At 40.4% G+C, this 23,274-nt stretch overlaps 1 protein-coding gene across 5 annotated transcripts in view; it reads left to right on the top strand.

Annotated features, from left to right (window-relative positions):
- mdga2a (MAM domain containing glycosylphosphatidylinositol anchor 2a) overlaps positions 1–23,274 on the top strand; it is a 351,098-nt gene that overhangs the window by 214,781 nt on the left and 113,043 nt on the right. For all 5 annotated transcript variants that reach the window (XM_034699300.1, XM_034699303.1, XM_034699302.1 and 2 more), the window contains exon 6: positions 8,994–9,168. In XM_034699300.1, coding sequence (XP_034555191.1) covers positions 8,994–9,168 — 175 coding nt within the window. The remainder of the gene's footprint in view (positions 1–8,993; positions 9,169–23,274) is intronic.

Raw genomic sequence — 23,274 nt, forward strand, 5'->3', positions numbered from 1 at the left:
GATATAATTCCCCTTTGAACCTCCATACCAGCTGTAGCTACAACCACTCTCTCCATCTGCCCCACTAAACCACAGGGGACCAAGTCACCCTCCTTGATCACTGTAAATGGCTTCAATTAGTTCTGCATTAGTAAATCACAAAATTACTTTTTCCATCAGTACTGCCCAGATTCCTGCCTCCCTCCCTACGCGCTCCCATGATAACACACAAGCCGAGGGGTGTCGGGCCAAGTACAGCATCAACACCACAAAGGACCAACCACAGAGTAAATGGGGCCACGGTCGTCAATTTTTGCCACCATTTAATTCCTCACATGCCTATCAATATGCTCACTTCTTAAATTACACGGGCTCCCCTCAAGCCTCCCTGCTGATGGAGACTTTGGATTGTGTCCAACCAGGCAGCAGCTTCCTCACAGCAGGCCTCTGTCAGCCCTGTGCACATCCGCCCACCCACCTCAGAGGAAAAACAGAGGCTTTCTAATAATAATAATATCATACATGCATCGGACCGCACGCGCGCACACACACACGCACGCACACACATGCACAGACACGCACACACACACACATGCACGCACGCACATGCACACACACGCACACACACACACACACACACACACGCACGAACGCACGCACGCACGCACACACACACACACACACACACACACAGCCAACCACGCACACTTTTAACAGCCATAACACTGCCTTCCAATTTAATTGTCAAATAAATACATGTTCCTGTCAGTCACCTACGCACTGCATAATACATGCTTTTTCACTGTGCCTCCTGGGTTTGGCATTTCAAGGTGTTTGAGGTGTTCTACACGAAAAGACTGCGACTGTTGGCATCTGGTAGGCACAGGGGACATGAAGTCATATTCTTGTAGATGTAAAGTGCATAGGTAACATGGAATCTGGCTCTCTGAGGAGTGGGATAACATAGAAAATCTTGGTTGTGGCCAAAGCTTTCTCCTTTATACTCAGCCTTACATTCCTTGTAAAACACATCACGTCCATTTCCTTTCTCCTTCCCTACCCTCTGTGTTGCTGTAAAAAAAAGCCAATCCAAAGAGAGTAACATATTTGGTAATAAAATAATAATTCATGCTATTTTTAAAGTGACAAGACTCAGGCTTTACAACCATTTGGTCTCTTCTTGTCAGGCTGCACAACTTTGAGATCAATGCTGAAGTCACTATACTAAAAAGCTCAGAGCATAGCTTTTTCAAAATGTAAAGTACAGAACCATTAAACCCTGCACACTTTTTTGCTAGAGTGCTCTTGGACTGCAGAGTTAAGTACCTGTTTCACTTATAAACATATTGAAAGTGGAAGGCACGGCCCTTGTCCAGTGTATAAGTCCATGCTGTCTAATTGCCTTCGCCCAAATCTAGGTCTTTTTAAAATCATGTGGCTGTTTCCAATTTCACACAGGAACTTGGTTGGGTTTGGGCACCAACACTATTAAAATAAGTTTTAGGTATGATAAATACTTGATTCAGTTCTAGAAAAGATCATTCTTTGTTCCTTAAATTAAAGCACCTGTAAGGAACTTTCAGATTGTCGATTTTGTCACCCCCTGTTTTTGACTAGTACATGTGTAAGAAGTATCTTTTTAGGTGAAAGCTCTCGTCCTCCTTGCAGCATTCAGTTTACCACTTGATCTGATACCTACCTTTTGGTCGCAGTTTTAGCATTAATTATCACACTAAAGAAACAGCCAGTCTTCTTGCTGCTGGTCTAAGTTAGCTTGTGAAGGCCATACAGTGACATCAGTGTTTATTTCAGCCTGTTTCATAACCACCTAAAAACTCCTCACAGGAGCTGTAAACATTGCGATGTCAACATTGACTTGGTTGGGACTCCAATAGTTGGTGATAGTCCTGTGTTTGACCTGTAGGCTCTTTAAGTCAATCACAGCACATGTGGGTGGGGTTAGACAAAGTATTATTGTGAACAAAATACTGTTTAGCCATTCTAAAATGCTGAGGTTGGCCAACACAAACAAAGTTGACCATTGTTTTTATACAACGATCAGCTTCAGCTAGAGCTGATGGGAATCCCGTTGTTTTCCCACTTTTTATTTATTTTTCAGTCTTTGGTTACTGACAGATCTTATTCACTGAGGCTTTAAAAATATCAAGCCTTTTAAGACTCAAAAAGCACTTCCCTGATTTTCTATTTCTCTTTGCCAACAGAGTAAGACTCTCACAATCTTAGTTAACCCTGAAGCTAGTTAGGCCTCTCAGACTACTCTTCATGTATTTACTTGATCAAAATAATTGTGGATATAATTTTGGCTACAATAGTGAAGCCCATTTAATCTGTTATTGACCTCAGAGGAGGAAGCTCAAAGTTGAAATGGCTGTGTAATGTTTTAATGGCTAATGCTGTTACTGTTAGTAACATTATCTGACAAACGTCTTCATTTCCCTGCTTCCAAAGAAAATCCAGAGACAAATTCTACGATATTTAGCTACACTTACAAATTAGACAATTGGTTAGGTAGCACACAAGCTAACATTAGCATTCACCCTCTTCCCAACTTGCAGTAAAATTGAAATCATAACATGTTAAAGTAAGAATGCTATAAATTCCTGGCTAGAGTTTATGTTAACATAAACTTATATTTTCAACATTTGTTTCAATAAGTATCTAAGATTAGCTGAATGCTAGTGCTAACCATGCGATTAAGCTGTTGGTAACCGGTTGATTATGAAATATGTAGATTACCTAGAAATGTATCCTTATGTATCTCTAGATATTTACTATGCAGGTTTTTTCACATACTTCTCAATCTCGAAGTGAAATAGTAACAGTCAGACGCATTCCTTATGTTTATCTAATGATCTGACCTTGAGTTAAAGCAGTACAACATTGTAACAGTGTTTGATCTTCCCACCTTAAACATTTATGCAGAGAAAAATGGCCACTGTGACAATTTTTTAAATAGGAGATGTAAATCAAACCTTTTCTAAACGTTTCTTGTAAAAAAAAAAAAAAATGTCAGCATTTTAAGAAACCAAAATAATCAGGATCTCTTTATCCTCTTTATCCTTAGATATTAAAGGCTCCTATGTCATTTTCTTTAAAACCTCTTAGACTGACACAGCTCTAACACTTGGCTCTACAGATGTCCCTGTTTTTCAGTCGCTCACTGCTCAACCCCAGTGTGTGTTTTAGATCTTTGCACTGTTGTGTGTCTCTGAGTCATGTGTTGGACCGGTTATTACTAGTCAAAGCCCAAGCCACCAGATGTTATAACATGTTAATTTCACTCTCTTTTCGTCATCCAGTATCTGTTTTTCTATTACGGGAATGATTGGTCTATTAATCAAATATCCAAGAGCAGTTGTGAATCCTCTTCAGTTCTGAAGTTCAATAACTTGATCATTAATCAAACAGATTAACTGTTTCTATTGTATTTCATTAGAAATCATACTGGTGCAGTTGGAAGATGGAACGGACAACCAGCTTTTTGTGTTTAAAGTTGCAATCAGCTCTTTTCTGGATATCCTTGACCTTATATAGATTGAACAGTTAATTGGGGTATAAATGAGTAATTGATACTCAATAAGGATATTAGATTTAGCCCTGCACCCATTAAACATAGTGACTCATAATCCTTTCCCTTTTCTTTATCACCGTCTCAATGGCTCTGTATTAGGAGGGCAGCACATACATAAGACGTTATCTGTTCATACTTTGATGGCCACTGTTCTCAGCTTTGTTCATTGTCTTTGATGCCGTGAATAGACATCAAAGAGTCCCTGATGATGAAGCCATCTGCCCTCGTCTCCCCTGCCCTGGCCTCCATCCACTATGTCAACACTTCTTTGTTTGAGTACCAGGCTCCAATAGCCAGCTACACCACATTGCAAACACCTTTTTTTTGTTTCAATTATTGGCTGGCCAGCTTCAGCTCCTAGCGCTGTGGGTCAGCGAGTACAAATAAGCTGACCTCAGGCTCTGGGATGGCTCGCTTTATACTGACCAATTGGAGTATGTGATCTGTTTTGGATGCTCCCATGGCAGTTGGCCTACAGTGCTGGTGTCTTTAGCAGATGGTGCTTTTTTGGACATGATTTAACCTTTTATTTTTTCAGTGTTGGCCATACAAACAGCAGCATCAGAGAGGGGAAATAGGGCTAGAGTTCCCCCATGAACCATCCACCTCATCTTATGCACCCACATATATTAAACTAATAATTTAAACATACTGGACTAGGGACTGTATTACAGTTACCATTTATTTTGTTTGCATCTCTGCAATGCCAGACCATATCCAACTTTCCATCACACAATATAAATTATATGCAGTAGCTGTGGTGTGTAGTGCAAAGTTCTCACAAGGCTTTCACTAGAAGACTCTGCTGGAGAGTGCTAAAACTACTAAGAAATAGGACCCTGACTCTTCTACCACGGAGCCATGCTTTTATACCATGCAGAATGTGGTTCGGCATTGTCTTGCTGAAATATGCAAAGCATTCCTTAATAAGGCATTGTCTAGATAGCAACATATGTTGCTCTAAAACCTATATATCATGTTCAGCTTTGATGGTGCCTTCCCAGCTATGTACCTACCTGTGCTATGGGTACTTATGCATCCCCATACCATCATAAATGTTGGCTTTTGAACTCTATGCTGATAACAAGCCAGATGGTCCCATAATTCATAATTTAAAAGAAGAATGTCAAATTTGGATACGTCAGACCACAGGACAGTTTTCCACTTTTCCTCAGTCCATTTTGAATTGGCTCAGAACCAAAGAAGTCACTGATGTCTCTTGGTCATGGTTAGATTTGATTTCATCTTTGCTTCGTACAGTTTTAACCTGCATTTGTGGCTGCAGTGACAAACTGTTTATAGATATTTGATTTTGGAAGTTATTTTGCGCCTATGCAGGGATTTCCACTACAGAGTCGTGTCTCTTTTCAACATGACCATTCTATATTGGTTTTTGGTCTTGTCCTGCAGAGATGTTTCCAGAGTGAAGTCTTTGTGGCACTTGGGTCTATACCTTACAGCTATCAAAGTTACTGTGGGCTGAGCTACGTAACTTCTGTTTATGGTACATGACAACCAAAACCGCATTTTAGGCAGCATTAGAGACCAACTCTTTACTATACACAGGGCAACCCTGCTACAAAAAAAGCTGTTTCCCTTCATTTTTTCTTACACTGTCAGTACACAGTTCCTACTTCATTTTGAATGCTGTTTCCCTTTCATTTAATTTCAGCGTCAAAGACTTCACTGAGGCATGTTTCATTTTGTTACCCACATTTCTGCAAGGGCCAGTATGTTCTAAAATAGACCTGTAGAGTTTTGCTCTCACAAATTTGTGATTTTAGACCCCCTGCTGCTCCGTCTGATCGCTTGATTGTCATGCTCAGCCACACTTGGCTGCACCACTGAGCCGCACAGACCGCCATCAGTGCCTAAAAGAAGGAAAAAGATGGCAAGCAATTAGAAACCAGTCTGTAGTTAGGGAAGGCGAAACGTCACAGCAGGCGTTATGGGAGATTCAGCGAAGATGCGTGCTCCAGCATATGATCCCTGCATAACAACAGACAGTGGGTGCATTTTAATTAGCTCTTGCCGTGACATCGCAGCATGTGTGGTCTCAAACACTGCTGGGATTTTCTGCTGGATACTAATCTACACGAGGTTTTACTTCCCTTGTAAGCAAATGTTGATCTTTCTATTGGGGTGTCTGATCGAGGAGGAAAGGGTGTTATTACTGTGGTGGCTTCGTGGAACTAAGTGGTGTCATGACCAGATGCTTTAAAAGAAAATGCATACAAAATGTCATACAATTATTTTTTTTCCTGAGCTCCATGAGAGCATACGTGACAACCAGACCCCATTTACAATTCATGCTAATAATGTATGCACTCAACTGCATGGCAGAGACAGTAATAATACATTTCTGCCATAAAACAGCAGCTGGTTGTTACTTCTTTAGCAGTTTGACTTATTCCCTGGTGTATTTTCTCAGGCACCTTATGGCTCTCATCTGAGGAATGAGCAAGAAGCTGTAAAAATAGCCCAAAAGCTCAGCCAGGCTGTCAGTGGGTAAGGAGGAGCAATTATCATATTGCTCAAATCCACCAGATCCACTCAGATCAAGAGTATTTGCATTGCAGTAAGGAGAGTGAAGAGGGTCAAATTGTTCTCAGCAGGCATACTTCAGGACTCCCCCCTGTTGCTTGAGGTGCTCAGATGTAGAAGAGTCAAAAAGAGTGGAGGAGTGAGAATGGCTTCAGGGTACGGAGCAAGTTGAAAGCGTGCTGATAAAGTGACCCGCTGCCCCCTTGAAACAATCAGGAGCGCTTTCCTTCTGAAAAAATGAAGAGTTATTTGAATACCCACTTCTTAGTGTCACTCCAACAATGCCCTTATTGATACTGCACTCTCCTAAAACTCAAAGCTCTTTACACAAAAGGCAAAGAAATGCATGGGGGTATAATCTGAGGGGAGTATTGAATTCTGCTGAACTCACCATAACTTGGCTTGCTTTGTATTTGCATGAAAACTGCAGGAGAGTGACACAGAATAAAAACTTTTGCTTCATCTCATTTATAATCTCAACTTATTCAACTTTAGGGCTTGTTTTGCTGAACTCATGATCTCTACAGCTGTTATAATAGGCACCAGATTCTCTAACAGTAAGGCTTTAGCATCGATCTATTGCTGAGTGTTGCTTTTTTCATGGAGCGCTTTCCCTCAGTGCCCCTTGATGCATTTGAAACAGGCTGAGTGAAGCCTCTTCTGTGCAGTGTATTCATTTAGAAGCATTTATTTTTAATGGTGATGTATCAACTTAAAGGCTGCACAAAAGGGATGCGACAGAAGCTCCGTCTGAATACAGACATTTGAGGTCTGTGAAAAGGAAAATACAGCACAAACAGCCTTTGAGTTTCAGGGTAGCTAATTTATTTCTGCCACTCTGAACAGTAACACCCCGAGCAAGAAGGAGAATCTAAAACTCCTCTGATAAACTTTTAAATTCCTTTTCTTGTCATCTTTTTGCCCTGGGCTCCAAAAGCAGCCTCTGGAATAAGGCCCCCCTCCCATCCTTTGATTTGCTGTTTGGAAAATGACCAAACATCAAGCTGTTGCTACCTCAGGCTAGAGTCATCAGGGGTAAAAACCCCACAGATTCAGCAGAGCAGCGGCAATCTCCCAAGATAGCACCCAATCCCCATCCTTCCTTGCAATGATATCCCTGCTCCATCTGATGCTATCGCTGTAAGATACGGGATATTATCAACATCCGAGATGATGCCACACCATACCGCGTGGAGATATTGGATTCTAATTCACAGCCTTCCCTGCCTAGAAGGAGATATGTGAGGCTCGCCGGGCAAAGCCAGTCCATCTGTGGCTTACTTAGCAAGAGGGATTGAATGCAGCTTTAGACTCCGTCGTTCTGGCTCGTTGTTGTACCCCCCTCCCCCAGGCCAGAGTTGTCACGGTACCTGTTCATACCGTACACTTTAATGAGGACAGGAGAGGGAGATGATGGAGAGTCAATTACAACCGCATGTTGGAGAGTAACACCATTTCACCTTTCATTACTCTTCAGTGCCACGGGCTAACTGGGGCTCATCAGTTAGTGAAAGGTGTTCATGCTGAGCAGGGCCATGCCGAGGTCAGTCTTGTGTGGAACAGAGAAAAGTGAGCGTTCGAGGAAGATTGTTAGCTATCAGGTTAACTTTAGATCTTTGACATTTCACAGGAGAACATGCTGTTCTTTATCAGTCGCGTGTTCGGAGTATGCCAGAATCATTAAAATGAAGCTAACATGGATACAATTTACTAAGTCTTAACTACTGCATTTTTTCATGGCCTTATTTATTGTCACTAGAGGGGTAATTGAACATTACTTAAATCAAAATCACATTCACCCTTTATTTTTTTGTCATGGTAATTGTTCAATTTTGTAACATTTCAAGAAGCCTGTTTCTTGACCTACACCTATTTTACAGGAACAGTTCATTTTTTCCCATGGTGGATAAATCAGAGGCCGGTCAGCTTAGCTTAGCTTAGTCCAATCCAATCCATTTTATTTATATAGCACATTTTAAAAACAACAAGATTACCAAAGTGCTGCACAATAAATACAAACAGTAGAAATAGATAGTCATAAAATTTAAAATACAGTACATTAAAGGACAAACAGAGACCAACATATACTCTCGTGCTGTATTAAAAGCCAGGGAGTAAAAATGAGTTTTAAGACATGATTTAAAAGTATCCAGGGTGGGGGCCCTTTTGATTTGGGTGGGTAGCTCATTTCACAGTTTAGGAGCTACCACTGAAAAAGCTTGGTCAACCCTGGTCTTTTGTCAGGTTTTTGTCATAACAAGACGCATCTGATCAGCAGACCTCAATGCTCTGGAGGGGGCGTAGATGTTTATGAGATCAGAGATGCACTGAGGTGCCAGACCATGTAGTGACTTAAAAACAAACATTCAAATCTTAAAATTAATTCTAAAAATGAGTGCAATGATTTAAGATGAGAAAACACTGGCCTGACTCTGATCATTCACTAACCAAGTAACTAACTAACTAACTAACTCTAACACCTAAAAGAGTGCTTGGAATTTCATTTAGCAAAAAAGGTTGAGCAAAGGTTTTTTTTTGTTTCTGGTTGAATTGTAGTGCTAGATTACTATTAATTCATTAAATTAGATTAAATTAAATTAAATTAAATTACTTTCATCTCACCCCTGATCCACGGTCCATTGCACCCCTTTTGTTTAATTTTATTTTTCACCAGGCATGTGTGAAATGCTGTATTACTCCATGTTTGTGTCTAATATTTCAATTTCAGCCTCCATTTGAGGTTTTACAATACTCTTTAAGTATACTCTCTTCTAATTCACTCCCTAAAAGCTGCAGTGCATGATCTATGTGATTCATGGATACAAGACTAGAGGATAGTACTTTACCAAAAGTCACATTGGGTGTTTGTTCTTCACAGATCCGATGGACAAAGACAGCGGGCAGTGTGTCAGACCGCTTCCAGGACTCCAGCGTGTTCAACGAGACGTTGCACATTTCAAAGATCCTTCGGACGCAGGGAGGTCGCTACTACTGCAAGGCTGAGAACGGCCTCGGCTCCCCGGCCATCAAGTCCATCAGGGTGGACGTCTACTGTAAGTGTTACAACACATTGAGGACTTTTTTAAAAATGTCACTCAGAGTGCAAAACAACAAGATTATATAAAGATTTTACCCAAAATGGGATGCTGTTCAGCTCGTTTGGAAGGGCAGGTACTCCATACATTAAGGCTACAGCAGGTCAACTCCTGATCCTGGTGCTATTTGTTGCTCGTCATGCCTCATTTTCTCTCCTCAGATTGTCTGTCTCTATTGCTTTGCTATCAAATAAAAGTGAAAAAAAAAAAAAAAAAAGAAACAATGTTCAGTCAACATTTGGCAAACTCGATTACCCAATGTTGCTTCTCAGTCTCAAGGTTGTATCTGATGTTTTTTGTCAGTGTTCTTTTAATCCTCTTCCCTTTTTTTGTCTGGATTTTAAAAGACACTTGAGACACAGGCCACAGATGGTGATATATTGCCCAAGGGTGTGACTTTCGGCATGTCGGTGTTACTCTTTGTCTTTCTCTTCACTGCTAGGATGAATTCCAGACAGCCTTGACCATCTATTCACACTTCTGATTATGTAATAAAGTCAGTCTACTCTCAACAGAACACTTAGCTTTCAGATTTGAACAGTACACAGTATGTGCTTTGGTATTAAATCTACCAAGTGCTGAAATGATAAAACATGTACTCTGCCAAAAGTGCCTGAAATTTCTCAACCACAACCACAAACACGGATAACTGTGGTCAGGTCGATTATGGCTGATCAGTGTGTAACATCTAGAAACCTACAGCACAATATTTCAGCTGTAAATGAATGTGTAGTTATTTGGATGCTTTGCATCCAAATAGAGCCCCACATTCTCCTGAGGATGTTCATTAGGCTAACACACTTCTGTATCCTGAGACAACCTCAACTGTAATGCATATTCTCTATATTTAAAGCATCTATACAAGTTCAAGAGCTATCTGTAAAGAAAATAGTGATTGTTTGTTACTGTTTTTATTGACTGCACTGATTATTTTATTTCACATCATGAGCGGGCAATGTCCAATAAGACCATGAAACATTTTGAAGTACAGCATTATAGAGGTGGATTTGATGCCTTTTGAAAAGTCGAGGAGCCGCCCTCATATTTTTTTTTGTTTTTTTCTTCTCTTTACTTCCTTGGTGGGACTTCTTTGTGCAAAGCTGCAAATTAAAAAGTACTCTATCTTTCAGAATTGATGACCCCTCTGCCCTCAAAGTGTTGCCAAACATCCAATTATCAGTCACAGAGAAAAGAAAGAGTTAGTGGAGTGGAATGTTTTGTGCTAAATAAGATGCCCTTCAGCTCTTTGGCCTTTGACTGTTGCTCTGTGAGAAGTATGCTGGCAGATGCAGGCCTCTCCTACTTCTTTTCCAGTGTTCTCTCCTCTGCCTCAGTCTTATTCCTGCCCCTCGCTGTAAGGGCCACATCCTTGTTTCTATTTATTTGGACTGACACGGGCAGAGGTTGTGGAATTGGAGCTTGTTTGGAAAGCTTGTGGAAGGCCTTAGTGGAGCAGCGGAGCAGAGGCTGAACGTACCTCAGCGGCTGACAGTCGGAGCCTTGTTCCCTCCGTGCACCATTTCACCTCAGCTGCGTTAAAGAGCTGAAGGAGCAGGCGTGGAAATGAAGCCAGATAACACGCAGAGAGACAGACTGGAGGATAATCAGAGAGTGTGGATCCATAATAAGCTCCATCATCTGGCGCTTCTTGGTCAATTCTCTTGCTGCTTGAGTTTCCGTTGTGATATCAGCTGAGTTATATAACGACTGATAAACATGTTTCAGGATTTCATTTGTAGTACCTAAAAGCAAAGAGGAAGATTTTGAGAAGGGGAGAAGATAGTGTGTGCAGTAAATGTAACTATTAAACACTATTTATGAATGCAAAATAAATAAATACACATAATACATGAGGACATTACCTATGTAGAGCACGCAGTACATTCCGAAAGCACTGCTAGTACATTATACACTACAATGATGTTTAACCTGTGCAAGTTTCTCTATCACCCCGTTCAAACGAAACATTAAAGAGGAAGTATCAAAAACATGTGGAAATAAAACCATTTCATCATTAATGAAATAATGAGCAGATATTTTATTTGCATTTTGTTCTCCTGATGATGTCCTTGCATCTGGCCTTGCAGCACACAGTGTGTGTACTTCATTAGCTTGCACTCTTTTGTTGCACAACCAGCAAAAGCACATCATTCCTCTGGAGCAATGTTACAGCTGTCCCCTGAGGCTGAATTTAATTGATGGGCCGCAGCAGTACGTGCTATTTTTAGAGGTTTGCAGCTATGGTTTTTAATTAGCATTAAAATTGCCGCTTTTGAGCTGGACCTCCCAACAACAACACCTTGGATTCTGTGTGCTGTCTGATTCACATGTTCCTTGCATGCATATATCTGCCAACACCATTTTTTTTTAAATAAGAAGAGGGTTGGCAGTTATAATGGAGTGCATAGAGAAGATATTGTGCATAACCAGATGCAGGTCCCCAGCCTGCTTTACATCAAGAGGCTTAAAACCTGAGTGATCTTCATACAGTCTGCTCCTTGGTTTTCTTTTGAGACCATTTATTTGCTTTTGGTTCCTGGAATCAAGGGTCTTCTTTTCAATTTTGAAGATAAACACTAGAGATCTTCTTCATATGTGCACCTTTATTAGATCAAAGTATGCCTTCCTGAAAAAGAGCCATCTTTATAAAAGCAGCTGCAGTCTGCTTGACTTAGTTTCAGTCAAATTAAATAAAAGGAGAAAGAATGTAGACATAGAGAGCCAGTGGAAGTTTTCTGTATGCAGCAGAAGAAAAAGGGAAGGCATAATTAGCAGTAAAATGTGACCTCTGCAGCACAGAGTAGCTGATATTAACCATATAGCTGGCTCATAGCTAACCTATTTACAGAGCTCAAAAGTCCATCTAAGCACATTTTACGCCTGCTGACACTTCAGTTGTGTTTGTGGGCCGTTGGGTCCTCTGCAAAGTTAATAAAGAACCTTTGCCCAACTCCTACACTGATCGATTTGAGCTTAAGATGCTCACTTGGTTTTCCTACAGGGGAGTCTTTACACTGTTTTCATTTAATTTCAGCTGCTTTAATTTTGCTGCTGCCTCTAATGTTTCACTGAGCGACTGATCAGGGAGGGCTTAGGAGTTCTGCCGGGGGCAGCTTATTGTGCAGGCTCAGGGTTCAGTGACTGTCGCTCAAACATTATAGACAACAAAGGTTTAGCAAAACAAGGAAACCTACCTAAAAAAAACTGTCTAGAGACATGAAATGTTTTCATTAACTTAAGACTTTAAGTGAAATTAAAAACACTGATTTTCATACATAAATGTAAACCGTTGCTGCATCCAGCTTCATGCATTTGAGAATTTGCAGCTTCTTGTTGTATTTTTCTGAATTAATGTGTTTGTCAGACAAAAGACACAACTTGAACACATCATCCTGGCCTTTCCTGATCTGAGGAGGACAGTTTTTCTCAATTTCCCAACAATTTTGTTGACTTCAATTTTACAACATAATTAACTCATACAATTACAGTGAAAAAAATAAGTAGTCAACACTGGAAGTAATCATTAGGTGCAAGCCTAATATTAAATCGCTGAATAAATCCCATAAAACTCCACTTTCCACTGCCAAACAAAACAATCTTCAAGACAATTATTGGAGCCCAAAAATACAGGTTGTCAAATTCAACCCCAGAAAGAGACAGAATGATTTCGGCTGATGGGAGGATGGGAAAATGGAAAAACAAATTGCTGTGCCTTAAACCTGCCCAGTCCAGGTCAGCATGTACAGTGCAGGTTGTGATAAAGCAGCACTTTAAAAACTCACTTTAAAATAGTCTGAAGGAGTCCGTGGAAATGGAATACATTTTGAGCACAGAACAGAAATGCAGAGGTGAAGAAAAAAAAATAAAGCCAAATTTTCCAGAATGCACAAATGTTGTTTGTCCATATGCTAATACTGGACAGATGATATTTTTGTCGTCTGCCTAGTCAAGCATTGCCAGTCTGTGCCAGGCTGTGAAAGAGTAAGAATCAGGTGGTGCATATTGTGAGAAAAAGCTCACTGGACTGTGGATATCATTTTCCTGAAGCTTTCACACACATCCTCACTCTCTGTTGATATTTCTCACCACGTTCCTTTAAAAGGGGGATTAGAATAAGACAATAGTCTGCTTTCTGTGTGTTATCTCTGGAAGGACTTACACAGCCCTGCCTCTACACTGCTGCTGCAGAGAATTTAAATGAGGATACTGTGTGTTCGTGAGTGCATACGTGCTAGAGTGCGATCTTTAAAATCATTTTTTGGCATCTAAATCTGGATCCTGTGAATGTGTGCGTCATTTTCTTTGTGTGCAGGAGGAAGCATAAATAGCTGATGCCCATTGGGTTCAAGTACATGCTTATGCATGAACACAATCTCCACCGGTGAGGTCCAGGCTCACACACGCATGTCAAAGGCTTAACTTGTCTTGGCATACACCTCCTCAGAGCAGCACTGTGAGGCCGACTTGGAGAAGTGTCTTTGTTTTATGTTTGCCTTCCATCGAGGGAGTTCATGAAGGAGCTCAGACTCCAAACAGCAACTGATGGTGTTTGTGTAGTGGCCGAGCTGGCTTTTCTTTTATCCAGTCGGTCAGTACAACCGTTGCTTTCTATCTCATCAGATGTCCAAATCATGCTGCCCTGCTGCGAGGTGCCGGAGTAAACGTGTACACAGAGCAGGAGAAGGCTGAAGCGTCTGGAGAAAACATTGGCATACATAAACTTGGAAGGAGCTGATAAGAATTGAGTTTTGACTGAGGCTTATGCAGTTCCTATCAACTTCTGAATCCCTTCATTACTGGTGTTGGCTCTGTGCTTGCATTTATATACCCCCGAGAGGGAAATGTGTGGGATGAGGATCTCAAGGGAACTTATTTGTTAATAGGTTCAGTTGGATAAAGCAGGTGCTGGAAGCAGATTCAATAAGTTGAATTATGAGTCAGACTGGAGGAAGATACAATCATTAGCTGGTGGAATATCTCATACATATGAAATGCTTCTTTAACACATCCATAGAAATAAAAAAATTGATCCATCCAGTGCCCCAGTATTTCTGCAGTATGTCTGCTTATTGCAGTAGTTTGGAAACAATAAATCCTTGAGACACAGAACAAAAAACGCTACGAACTGATTCTGTTGCTAGCTTTCTATATGAGCAAATACTAGCCACCTGAGCCTGTTGAAAATGCGTCCTGCTAATGTTTTTCTGTTTCCTGCTAACCAACAGCAAGACACAGGCAAATGTCAAGATCCTCAACTATTGAGCCTAGCAGAGGACCTGAGAAGAAAATTATTGAATCACATGCAGGATAGTCACTGTCTGCGTATGTTTATGAAGGAAATGCTAGGAACTGAGTTAGCTAACCGCGCTAATACTTGCATGTAGCTAGTTTTTTAACATTATTTGAATGTTGTTGATGAAAGGTGTATATAGTCGGAACAACCCCTTTTTTCCACAACATGTAGCATCATGGAGTGAAGTGATGTGGCTAGCCAATAATGAGTTACATTGCCTAACAGACATTGTAAAATGTAGGTAGTAAGCTAACCAGTATGATTTGTCCCTCAGTCTTTTGCTTTTTCTTTTTACTGAAGCTATATTCACATTGCTTTTACCTGGAGAATTCCAAAGCTTAAGCTTGATCTGCAACAGTCCAAACCACCTTTGTTAGGAAAAAAAGACATGCTGCAAAAAGCAAAAGAAACTGCATGAACAGCTAGTGCCCTGCAAATACTCCAACGGAGCAAATCGTAAAACAAAAAGAAAACACACGCCAAAGAAAATGCTGCTAATTGAGACCTGTCAATTGAAGTGGTGCAAGCCTTTATGAGCACTAAGAGGAAAATACTGCAGTACTAATTGAGCTACATAGGTAACGCACTCTGTATTCAGAGCCTGGCAGCTGGCAGTCAGATGATAGTACCACCAGCATGGCTAACTGAGTGTTGTAGCTAACTTAAGTCCCACTTAGAAGCCGTAACTTAAACAAAGCTGTCTGTCCATCACAAAAAATATAAATAAAAGTTGTGTACATTTTTTGTATGTGTTAGAAAGTTGTTAATGTGCACAGCAGTGAGTGAGGCCCAGCCCTCGCAGACAATCCACTCCAGCTGTTTGTACCGTTACATGGGGTGCGTCTCAAAGCTCTTAACTTCCATCCTTGCGTCGTTCACTCGCGTCTTAGCCCCGCCCACCAGAGATGCGAGGAAATTGAAACGAGAGGAGAGAGGAGATTTGTTTTAAGAGAAATGAGACGTCCTCTCCTCCGGAGCGTCACGTGAAGCAACTTTGGTTTGTGATGACTGCTTTAACAGCTGTTTGTGTCTTCACACATGTTCACTGTAATGACTCTGATAAATATAAACCGTAACAGAGCTCTGTCTCTGTGTTTACCTGTTTAACACACCTGCACATTAAGAGAATCTGCTCTCTGTTTACTCTGTCCTGATCGATTCACCTGTACAATGCCTCATTATTAAAATATTTATTACTTTAAGGGAAAATAGAAACCATGCAACTCTTTTCAAACCCCGTGCTCATTAATGATCAGTCTTATATGAAACTTTATTTACCTGACAGGAAATATAACAAGTGTTTTTCCTAACAGACAAACTTTACTGTCAGACTGTTCATTATTTTCATGAAGAAAACGAGAACAAACGGGGAAACTAACAGGAGAGATAACTGATCATTAATATATCTATTCTTTCTATTTCATTAGATGTTATGACTCTATTTCATTAGACAGTGAATCTGAAATAAACAGTCGGACATAAAACTCAGGAGTGATCCTGTTGTTTTGGTTTTATGATTTTGCTTTTATGTTCAGTATTTTGTTTTAAATCTCACATCAAATGCTTTTTATTCTCAGCTCATTGCACACCGACGGATGTTTATCTGAGATCTGTCTCAGGGCACCCTTAGTGACTGTTTTAAGGTCCGTCTTTTTTCTATTATTAAACTCTGGTCATGTTTAGTTTCAGAGAAGTCCAAGCCGCTGCAGCGTCCAATCAGTGAGAGGTATTTGTTAAGGGGGTGTGTCTGTCAGAGAAAAGACTTCCATGAAGCTTGCTTCCGTCCTCCAGCAGAGCTAAGAGTTTTAGGATGCAACTTAAAATGGCGGGTCAGTAACTACTTCCGGTTCGGCGGAGGAGAGAGGAGACTGAAGTTAAGAGCTTTGAGACGCACCCACGGTGTGGTGTTAAGCTTACTACCTCATCTTCCTCAATGTCTCCCATCAATGATTAAATGTTATCAACTGTTCCACTGAGCGCCCCCTTGAGGCCTTCACATGGCACTTACTTTGTCATGTCTTGATGTGCAGTATTGTTCTAGGCGTTTGCACAAGTCCTTGAATTTGCAGCATGTTTCTTCTAACAACGATAACTTTGGCTGTTGCAGACCAGTAAGCCTTGTCAGCCACCATACTGGTAACTCTGCTTTGCATAGTTACTGTCATTAAGCCAAGATTTAATCACCTAGCGAGGGAGGGGTTCTGTTGAGTTCATATTTCCTCATCATGAGTTCATATCTTTGGACTGCAACACACAACATCTTTGGAAAAGTAAGAAATGAATGGAACTGTTATATATTACAATCCTTTTATCATCCAGTGCTCTTTAAATTTAAACTCAAGCAATACAAAACCTCCAGTGACATCTACATCATCAATTTAGGAGCTCAAATCAGCTTCATGTGAAGTGGCTGAGGAACACCACGCCGTTATCTCAGAAAATGTGATCCTTTGATTTGAGGTGATGTATTATACAATCTCCTGAAAAGATCCCATAATGTATGTAGACAAAGATGTATGTGCAGCGCCTCTTAAGTGCTTTTGGATGTAAATGACCCGCCGTGATGAATGGTGTGATACAGCCGCTGTGAGTTATCCGAGCCTTGTTTGAATCAGGACAGAATGAATCAGCACATTATGTGTACATTATGTAAATGTTTGCTGGTTTGGTTAATGGAGGTAAAGCCAGTTCACGACTGCCCATTACTCTTTCAAGGACTTGTTCCTGCGAGGGGCTCTTAATCAGAGCAGTGGAGTCGACCTCATCTATTGCCTTTGTTTTTCTCTCCCATCAGAAGCTTAAGACACACTACAGAGTGTTCATGTTGATTATCTTGTGCATAATTTCATTCTTATCAGCTTTTTGTTTTTCATCATTTTTTTTCTCAGGGTGAGGAAAGGCCACAGATTATTTATCCACACTTATTTATCTTTTCTTTGTCAGTATTTTTGGATACAGACAACAACATGCCAATTATCCAGATGTGACTATAAAGACTGAATCATGAAGAATAATGATGATATTGATCTAAGGCTCTGCTCATTAATAAAACAGAGGATCATCTAGCTAAAAAAGTATTTAATGACTGCCTGTGAATGATGTGATGTGGTCTGAAGGGGCCCATGGGAAAAGCAGGTTACAAATGTTTTAAGGCCAAAATCAGTAGAAGAGTGTTTAAACAAATATCACACAGAGCTTTGTTTATGTGGTTTTACCAAAGAAGACCAGGGAGACGAGAGATGAAGTAGTTTTCCTGATATTTCTTAAGGGTGATAGGAGGTGATGAAAAAAGAGAATCAGTGATGGTGGTTTTAGATATGGCATCATACAAAACACTAGAGGCATGCATGAAAGACACTCTGACATACTCATTAAGCCCTTAAGATGATGTAATTTCTGTTTAAGTGACGCACTATGACGTAGAGATGAGAGTATAAAGTATAAACCAATCTGATACAATTTACATGAAGAGAAATACGATACAAAAGCTGAAGTGCAGAACTGTTTGTTAACGTAGGACGGCTTTCTTTGTTCCCACCTGTTGGTGCAGTGTGAGGTCACTGTTGGGGGATTCAATGTTTGCAAGGTTGTGTGAAGGCCAATTTGATGCTTTCTTTTGACACATACCACCACATATAATTGCCCTGTAAAGCCTCGGGTCCACAGGATGCGTGGCATTAGCGTGCCCCCGCTCTGCTCCGCCAGAGATACGCTTCAAGTCTATGTTCGACGGAGCCCGCGCCCAGCACACGTCAATATGCACAGAAAAGAACGACCTGGACAAGAAGTCAGGCACGAGGATCGCATGCAACATCCAGCAATCTCAAAATAAAGCACCATATACGGACTCCCGACCGTTTAAAGATCGTTTAGATCAGAAATACTCATCAATTATGGATGTAAGCTACAAACAGCCACATATCTGTGATTCAGGTCGACTACAACAGGACTTTAAGATGATAACTGTGTCAGAAGGTGACAGGACAACAAAATAGAGCCGAATTATTATTATTAAACTCATCTAAACCTGCAAAAACGAAACTTAACAGTTCTGCAGCATACTCAGTGATGATTAAAGCAAAAAGTAATGGAATACTCTCCAAATGATCAGAGATTCAACCACAGAAAGGCTCTGTGACCTGTTGTTTGTATGTGGTTCTCTCTATGTTGGACCCAGCTGATCCTGCCTGCTTTGGGCTGTGCTACGCTCCCAACATGCGTCCTGTGGACCAGGGCGCGATCCCTTGGACAGAGCAAACACGCTGCGCAGCCGTAACGCAGCGCACACGCATCCTGTGGACCCCCCTGGGTTACTGTTATTTCGTGTCTGAAATTTTTGAAAATCACATCAGAATTTGAAATACATCTCAGACAAAGTTGTGCTTAGGATTTACAGTAAGTTCTTCCTGATTTGATGGGTTTAGAGTGAGCATGGTACAACATGTGGATTTTCATTAAAATCAGAAAACTAGCTCTGCAATTAGCATTCATCCAATCACAAGAAGAGTCAACAGATAGCCTTTGTTAATTTACTTATGCATTTATTTATTTATGTATTTACTTATATAACTTTCATATAATACTTTATACTAGCATGAGCGTTGTCTGGACGCAGTTATCTGATGCTGCCGGTGTTACTTTTGACTGTAGGAGTTCAACGCTGGCTATTGATGACATTGCCTGTGGTAGGTTGTTGTTAAGTGTAATAATTAAGTACTTGCTAACACTGGCTTCACTTAACATCACATTCATAGCTTTCAGCTTATGGCTATGGAAAGTTTCATGACCATTGTCTTTGTGATTGTCACATTTGTTTTGTTGTTCCTGCACTGTGCCATCCACAACCAATTCTAGTTTGGGAATAATTTAGTGAGCATATTTAATAAGATGTTTCACAGCTGTGATCAACATAATAAAATAATGATAATGCAGCTGAACGCCGTCCAGTGCAGTACAGTACAATCAGGGACCATAGTAAAAGTGCAATACAGACCTTTCAATAACAAACACACATATGTGCATAATGCACTTTACTTAACTTAGTAGATCAAAAAATACAGCACAGCTGCATTGCACTGTGGAAGAGTCTTGGCTAGGTTATCCAATTGAGGTTAGGAATCCAGATATACATGGATAGAAGTGTTAAGAGAGTAAAATGCAGTTTTTCAGATTTTACATACTCTAGAATTCAAGATTTTTGTGTCTGGTTATTTATTTTCATTCTTTTTTTTTGAGATACTCGCTGAATATCTGAACTATAATATTGTGTGTGAATTTTTTATGAATTAAGAAACCTTTTCAAGGCTTTAAAAGGAAGCTTTATGTGCTTGTATTACATTTGTGGTCAGACCGGGAACAGCCGCATGGATTCCAGGCTGCTGTCGAGTGCAGGACCCTTCAGTAAAGGATGATATATCTTGTTATTTCTGGAACAACACAACAGGTGGAATTTTCATGTTATGTTTGTTGCTCTTTGCCCAGACCGAACAAAAGAGGTCATTAGGCCGAAACCTGCAAAAGAACTCCATCATGTCACTGATGCTCTGCCTCCATCTCTAATGGTGGCTTTCTAGACGCTGTTGTTTAGATCAGCGGTCTGAGGCCTCTGTTTTCTAGGGAGATGAATTAGAAAGAAGATGGGCTGAGGCAGACGCCACTGTCTAAGGGAGAGGATGAAGAGGAGATTCATTACTCCTCACCCCCTAAAACACACACACTCACACAAACGGGAACACACATACACACATACACACATACAAACACACACACACACACACACACACACACACACACACACACACAAACACACAAACACACAAACACACAAACACACACACACGCACAGAGCAGAACTGGGCCTCATTATTTCCTCATCTCCATCACTGGGAGGAAGTGAGAGGTTGCAGGCTCTGCTGTGAGGCTGCTGACGTCTGCCCCTCCATTTATTACACACATGTATACACACACGCACGCACGCACGCACGCACGCACGCACGCACGCACGCACGCACGCACGCACGCACGCACGCACGCACGCACGCACGCACGCACATTGGCCTTCCACACACGCCCACAGACACCCAGTGTTCCTCAAAGACAGCATAATTGGAAAAGCAGTGTCACTGAGGAAGATGGAGGTGCAGCAGTCCTAAGTAGGCTGCAGCTTTTTGAATGCAGCTCAAGCTCTTTTAGCTATACTGTTTATACAACCTAGTTTTATTGCAGGGTGACTTCATCTAGCTGGAAGGAAACATCATCCACTCTTTAAGTTTAAACACCCTCTATTTGCATAGTCTTGACTTCAGGGGGGTATAAGGAGCAATCAAAAGTCCATATTTGAGCTCAAGACATTTGTTTACAGCAAAATAAAATGCATATTTAGATCTCCAGACTGCATGCTATCCAAATCTGTTTTGTTTTTTGCACATTAGCGGCCAGTATCTCGAGGGGACTCCACTTTATAAGACATTAGAGTATCTTCTTGCAATACTAACAAGACTATTGTCCTCTATGTTCTTTTAGGCGACTGGTTCTTACAATACAGCATCTGTATTGCTCACAGTCGCTCCATTGACTCCATACTGCATTGCTACTTTAATTGGCTGTAATTACACTTAACCAGGCCTGATGACTGTGGCCTCCGAGAGGGAGTTAGTTACCATTACCTTAATGCTTAATGCATATCCTATAATGACTTGAAAGAGAGAGGAAAAGAGAGGAGAGTATGTGTGACAAGGAGAAATAAAGGTAAGGGGTTAAGTAAAGGAGACTTCATGGAGAAAGAGAGAATAAAGTAAATCTTCCCTCTCCAACAGAAGAAATAACATTTAACAGAGGAATGTGGAGATACTTAATGAATAATTGAGCCCTTGTTAGACAGCACCACAGAGGCGTGTCAAACAGTGGTCATGGCAGGGATGGTGTGCTGCCCTTTACAAACTTTGACCAACCAACTTGTCCAACCATCCCCACCTCCCCCTCGCTGTGTTCCTGGCAGAGACAGAAGACTAGCCTTTATAAAACTGCCCCATCTCAAAGGTCTGCCCCTTTATAGTGTATTAAAAGTGTTGTTTCAACCCCTGGCAACTAGGCTGCTGATTAAATTGATCTTGCAAACTTCAAATATTAACGTCCAGATGGGGAGTTACATAATGAATATTACCCAAGACACCCTCTCTTATTTACAAAGCCACCTAACCTAATAAACCTGCAGTGTTTTATTATCTTGCCAAAATGATCTGGATACTCATTATTGCTCTGCTGATGCAACCAAAAAAAAAAATTTTTTAGTTTTTAGTGTTTGCTTTATTTCATACAGAAATGTTAAATGCTAGTGACATTCAGCTCATTACAGAAGTAGCTAATTAGTCTGTTTCTTAAGAGCATGCCAGGTTTTAATTTTTTGTATCCTCCTTTGTCTGCTATTGTTCAAAGGACTAAACTTGTAATCATGTCTTTGAGTTAAAATGTGGAGTGAGTGCCTTAAAAGCCTATCACAACAGCATCAGGATAGAGTACAAAACCATTTGATGCTAAATTAAATACAATTACCGAATATATGTATTTGCCAATACATTTGTAAAATATAAATGTTCTTCTCTGAAAATTGATGTCATTGTTAGAATATTATTTTGAAGTCCAAGTTTGGAAAGAAAATATTTTAAACAAAGAAAAATACACTAATACTTTTACCTGTATTGTAAAGGTAATTTTACTGAAAAAAGATAAAGCATTTTACAAGGCTAGTGTACTACACTTATATGTATTAGCGTGTATATCAAGTAAAACTTTTTAAATTTAGCTCACTCAGTATGTTTATTTTATAAACAACCAGGAGGTACAATCTGACATCAGCAAGAAGATTTTTTATTTTTTGTTATTTATTCTAATTCTTGTGAATGCCACCGTGGGATTTATGACACAAAAAACACACACTGCCCTACAGCTTTTCTTTCCTTAACTTTCAAAGGCAAAGTTTGTAAAAAAGAAAAAAAAAAAAACCTGCACGTTTTTTTGTCTTATTTTTTCATATAAAAACACTATGTACACCTGCACAGGGGAAGATGAGCAAAGAGATAAAGCATCAGGCTTTGTCCATAGCGGTCACCAAAATCAACACAGACTGAGAGTGCCTCACAGGAGCTTTATGAACAGTAATTTGCATTGATTCATTATTTTTTACTTTAATCGTGCTTGAAAATGTCCCTGTCAAAAACAGAACAATGGTAATGAAATATATTCATTCAAATGCTGAGAGTTAGATGACTACATCTCTTGATGACTGTCCAGTCTTCCGAGTAGATATGGGGCTAAAGCAGTCAGACTGTTTGCTCAGTGTTGCATAAAGACTTTGAGGCTGAGGAAAGATTTTGCCTGGCTCTGTCCATCAAACAAAGCCCACCAGCAATCACCTCTGAGACCATATAATCAGAATGTTACTTAAAACTTATTTGAAAAACTTTCTGTTTGTATTGATTTTGGCGCCCCCTGAGAATAAAGTGGAACCTTTTAACTCTGCTGACCTCATCCTGTAGATGTGTAAGAAGTGAAACAATCTCATCCTGCTCTCTTTAACAGGAAATTATTTTACTTACTGTTAATATACTGGAAAGGCTTTACCTCGCCTGCTGTCAATCGTCCAGTCTGACACCTACACCCTCACAGCTGTTACAAGCATTAAAACTCATATTATAGGAATTAGAAATTTTGTTGCAGATGGTCTCATTTGCTTTTTTAGTTCATAGAGGGTCATCACAGTTAATATCAGTCTG

This window comes from Notolabrus celidotus, chromosome 13 (genome assembly GCF_009762535.1).
Source record: "Notolabrus celidotus isolate fNotCel1 chromosome 13, fNotCel1.pri, whole genome shotgun sequence".
NCBI classification, from domain to species: domain Eukaryota; kingdom Metazoa; phylum Chordata; class Actinopteri; order Labriformes; family Labridae; genus Notolabrus; species Notolabrus celidotus.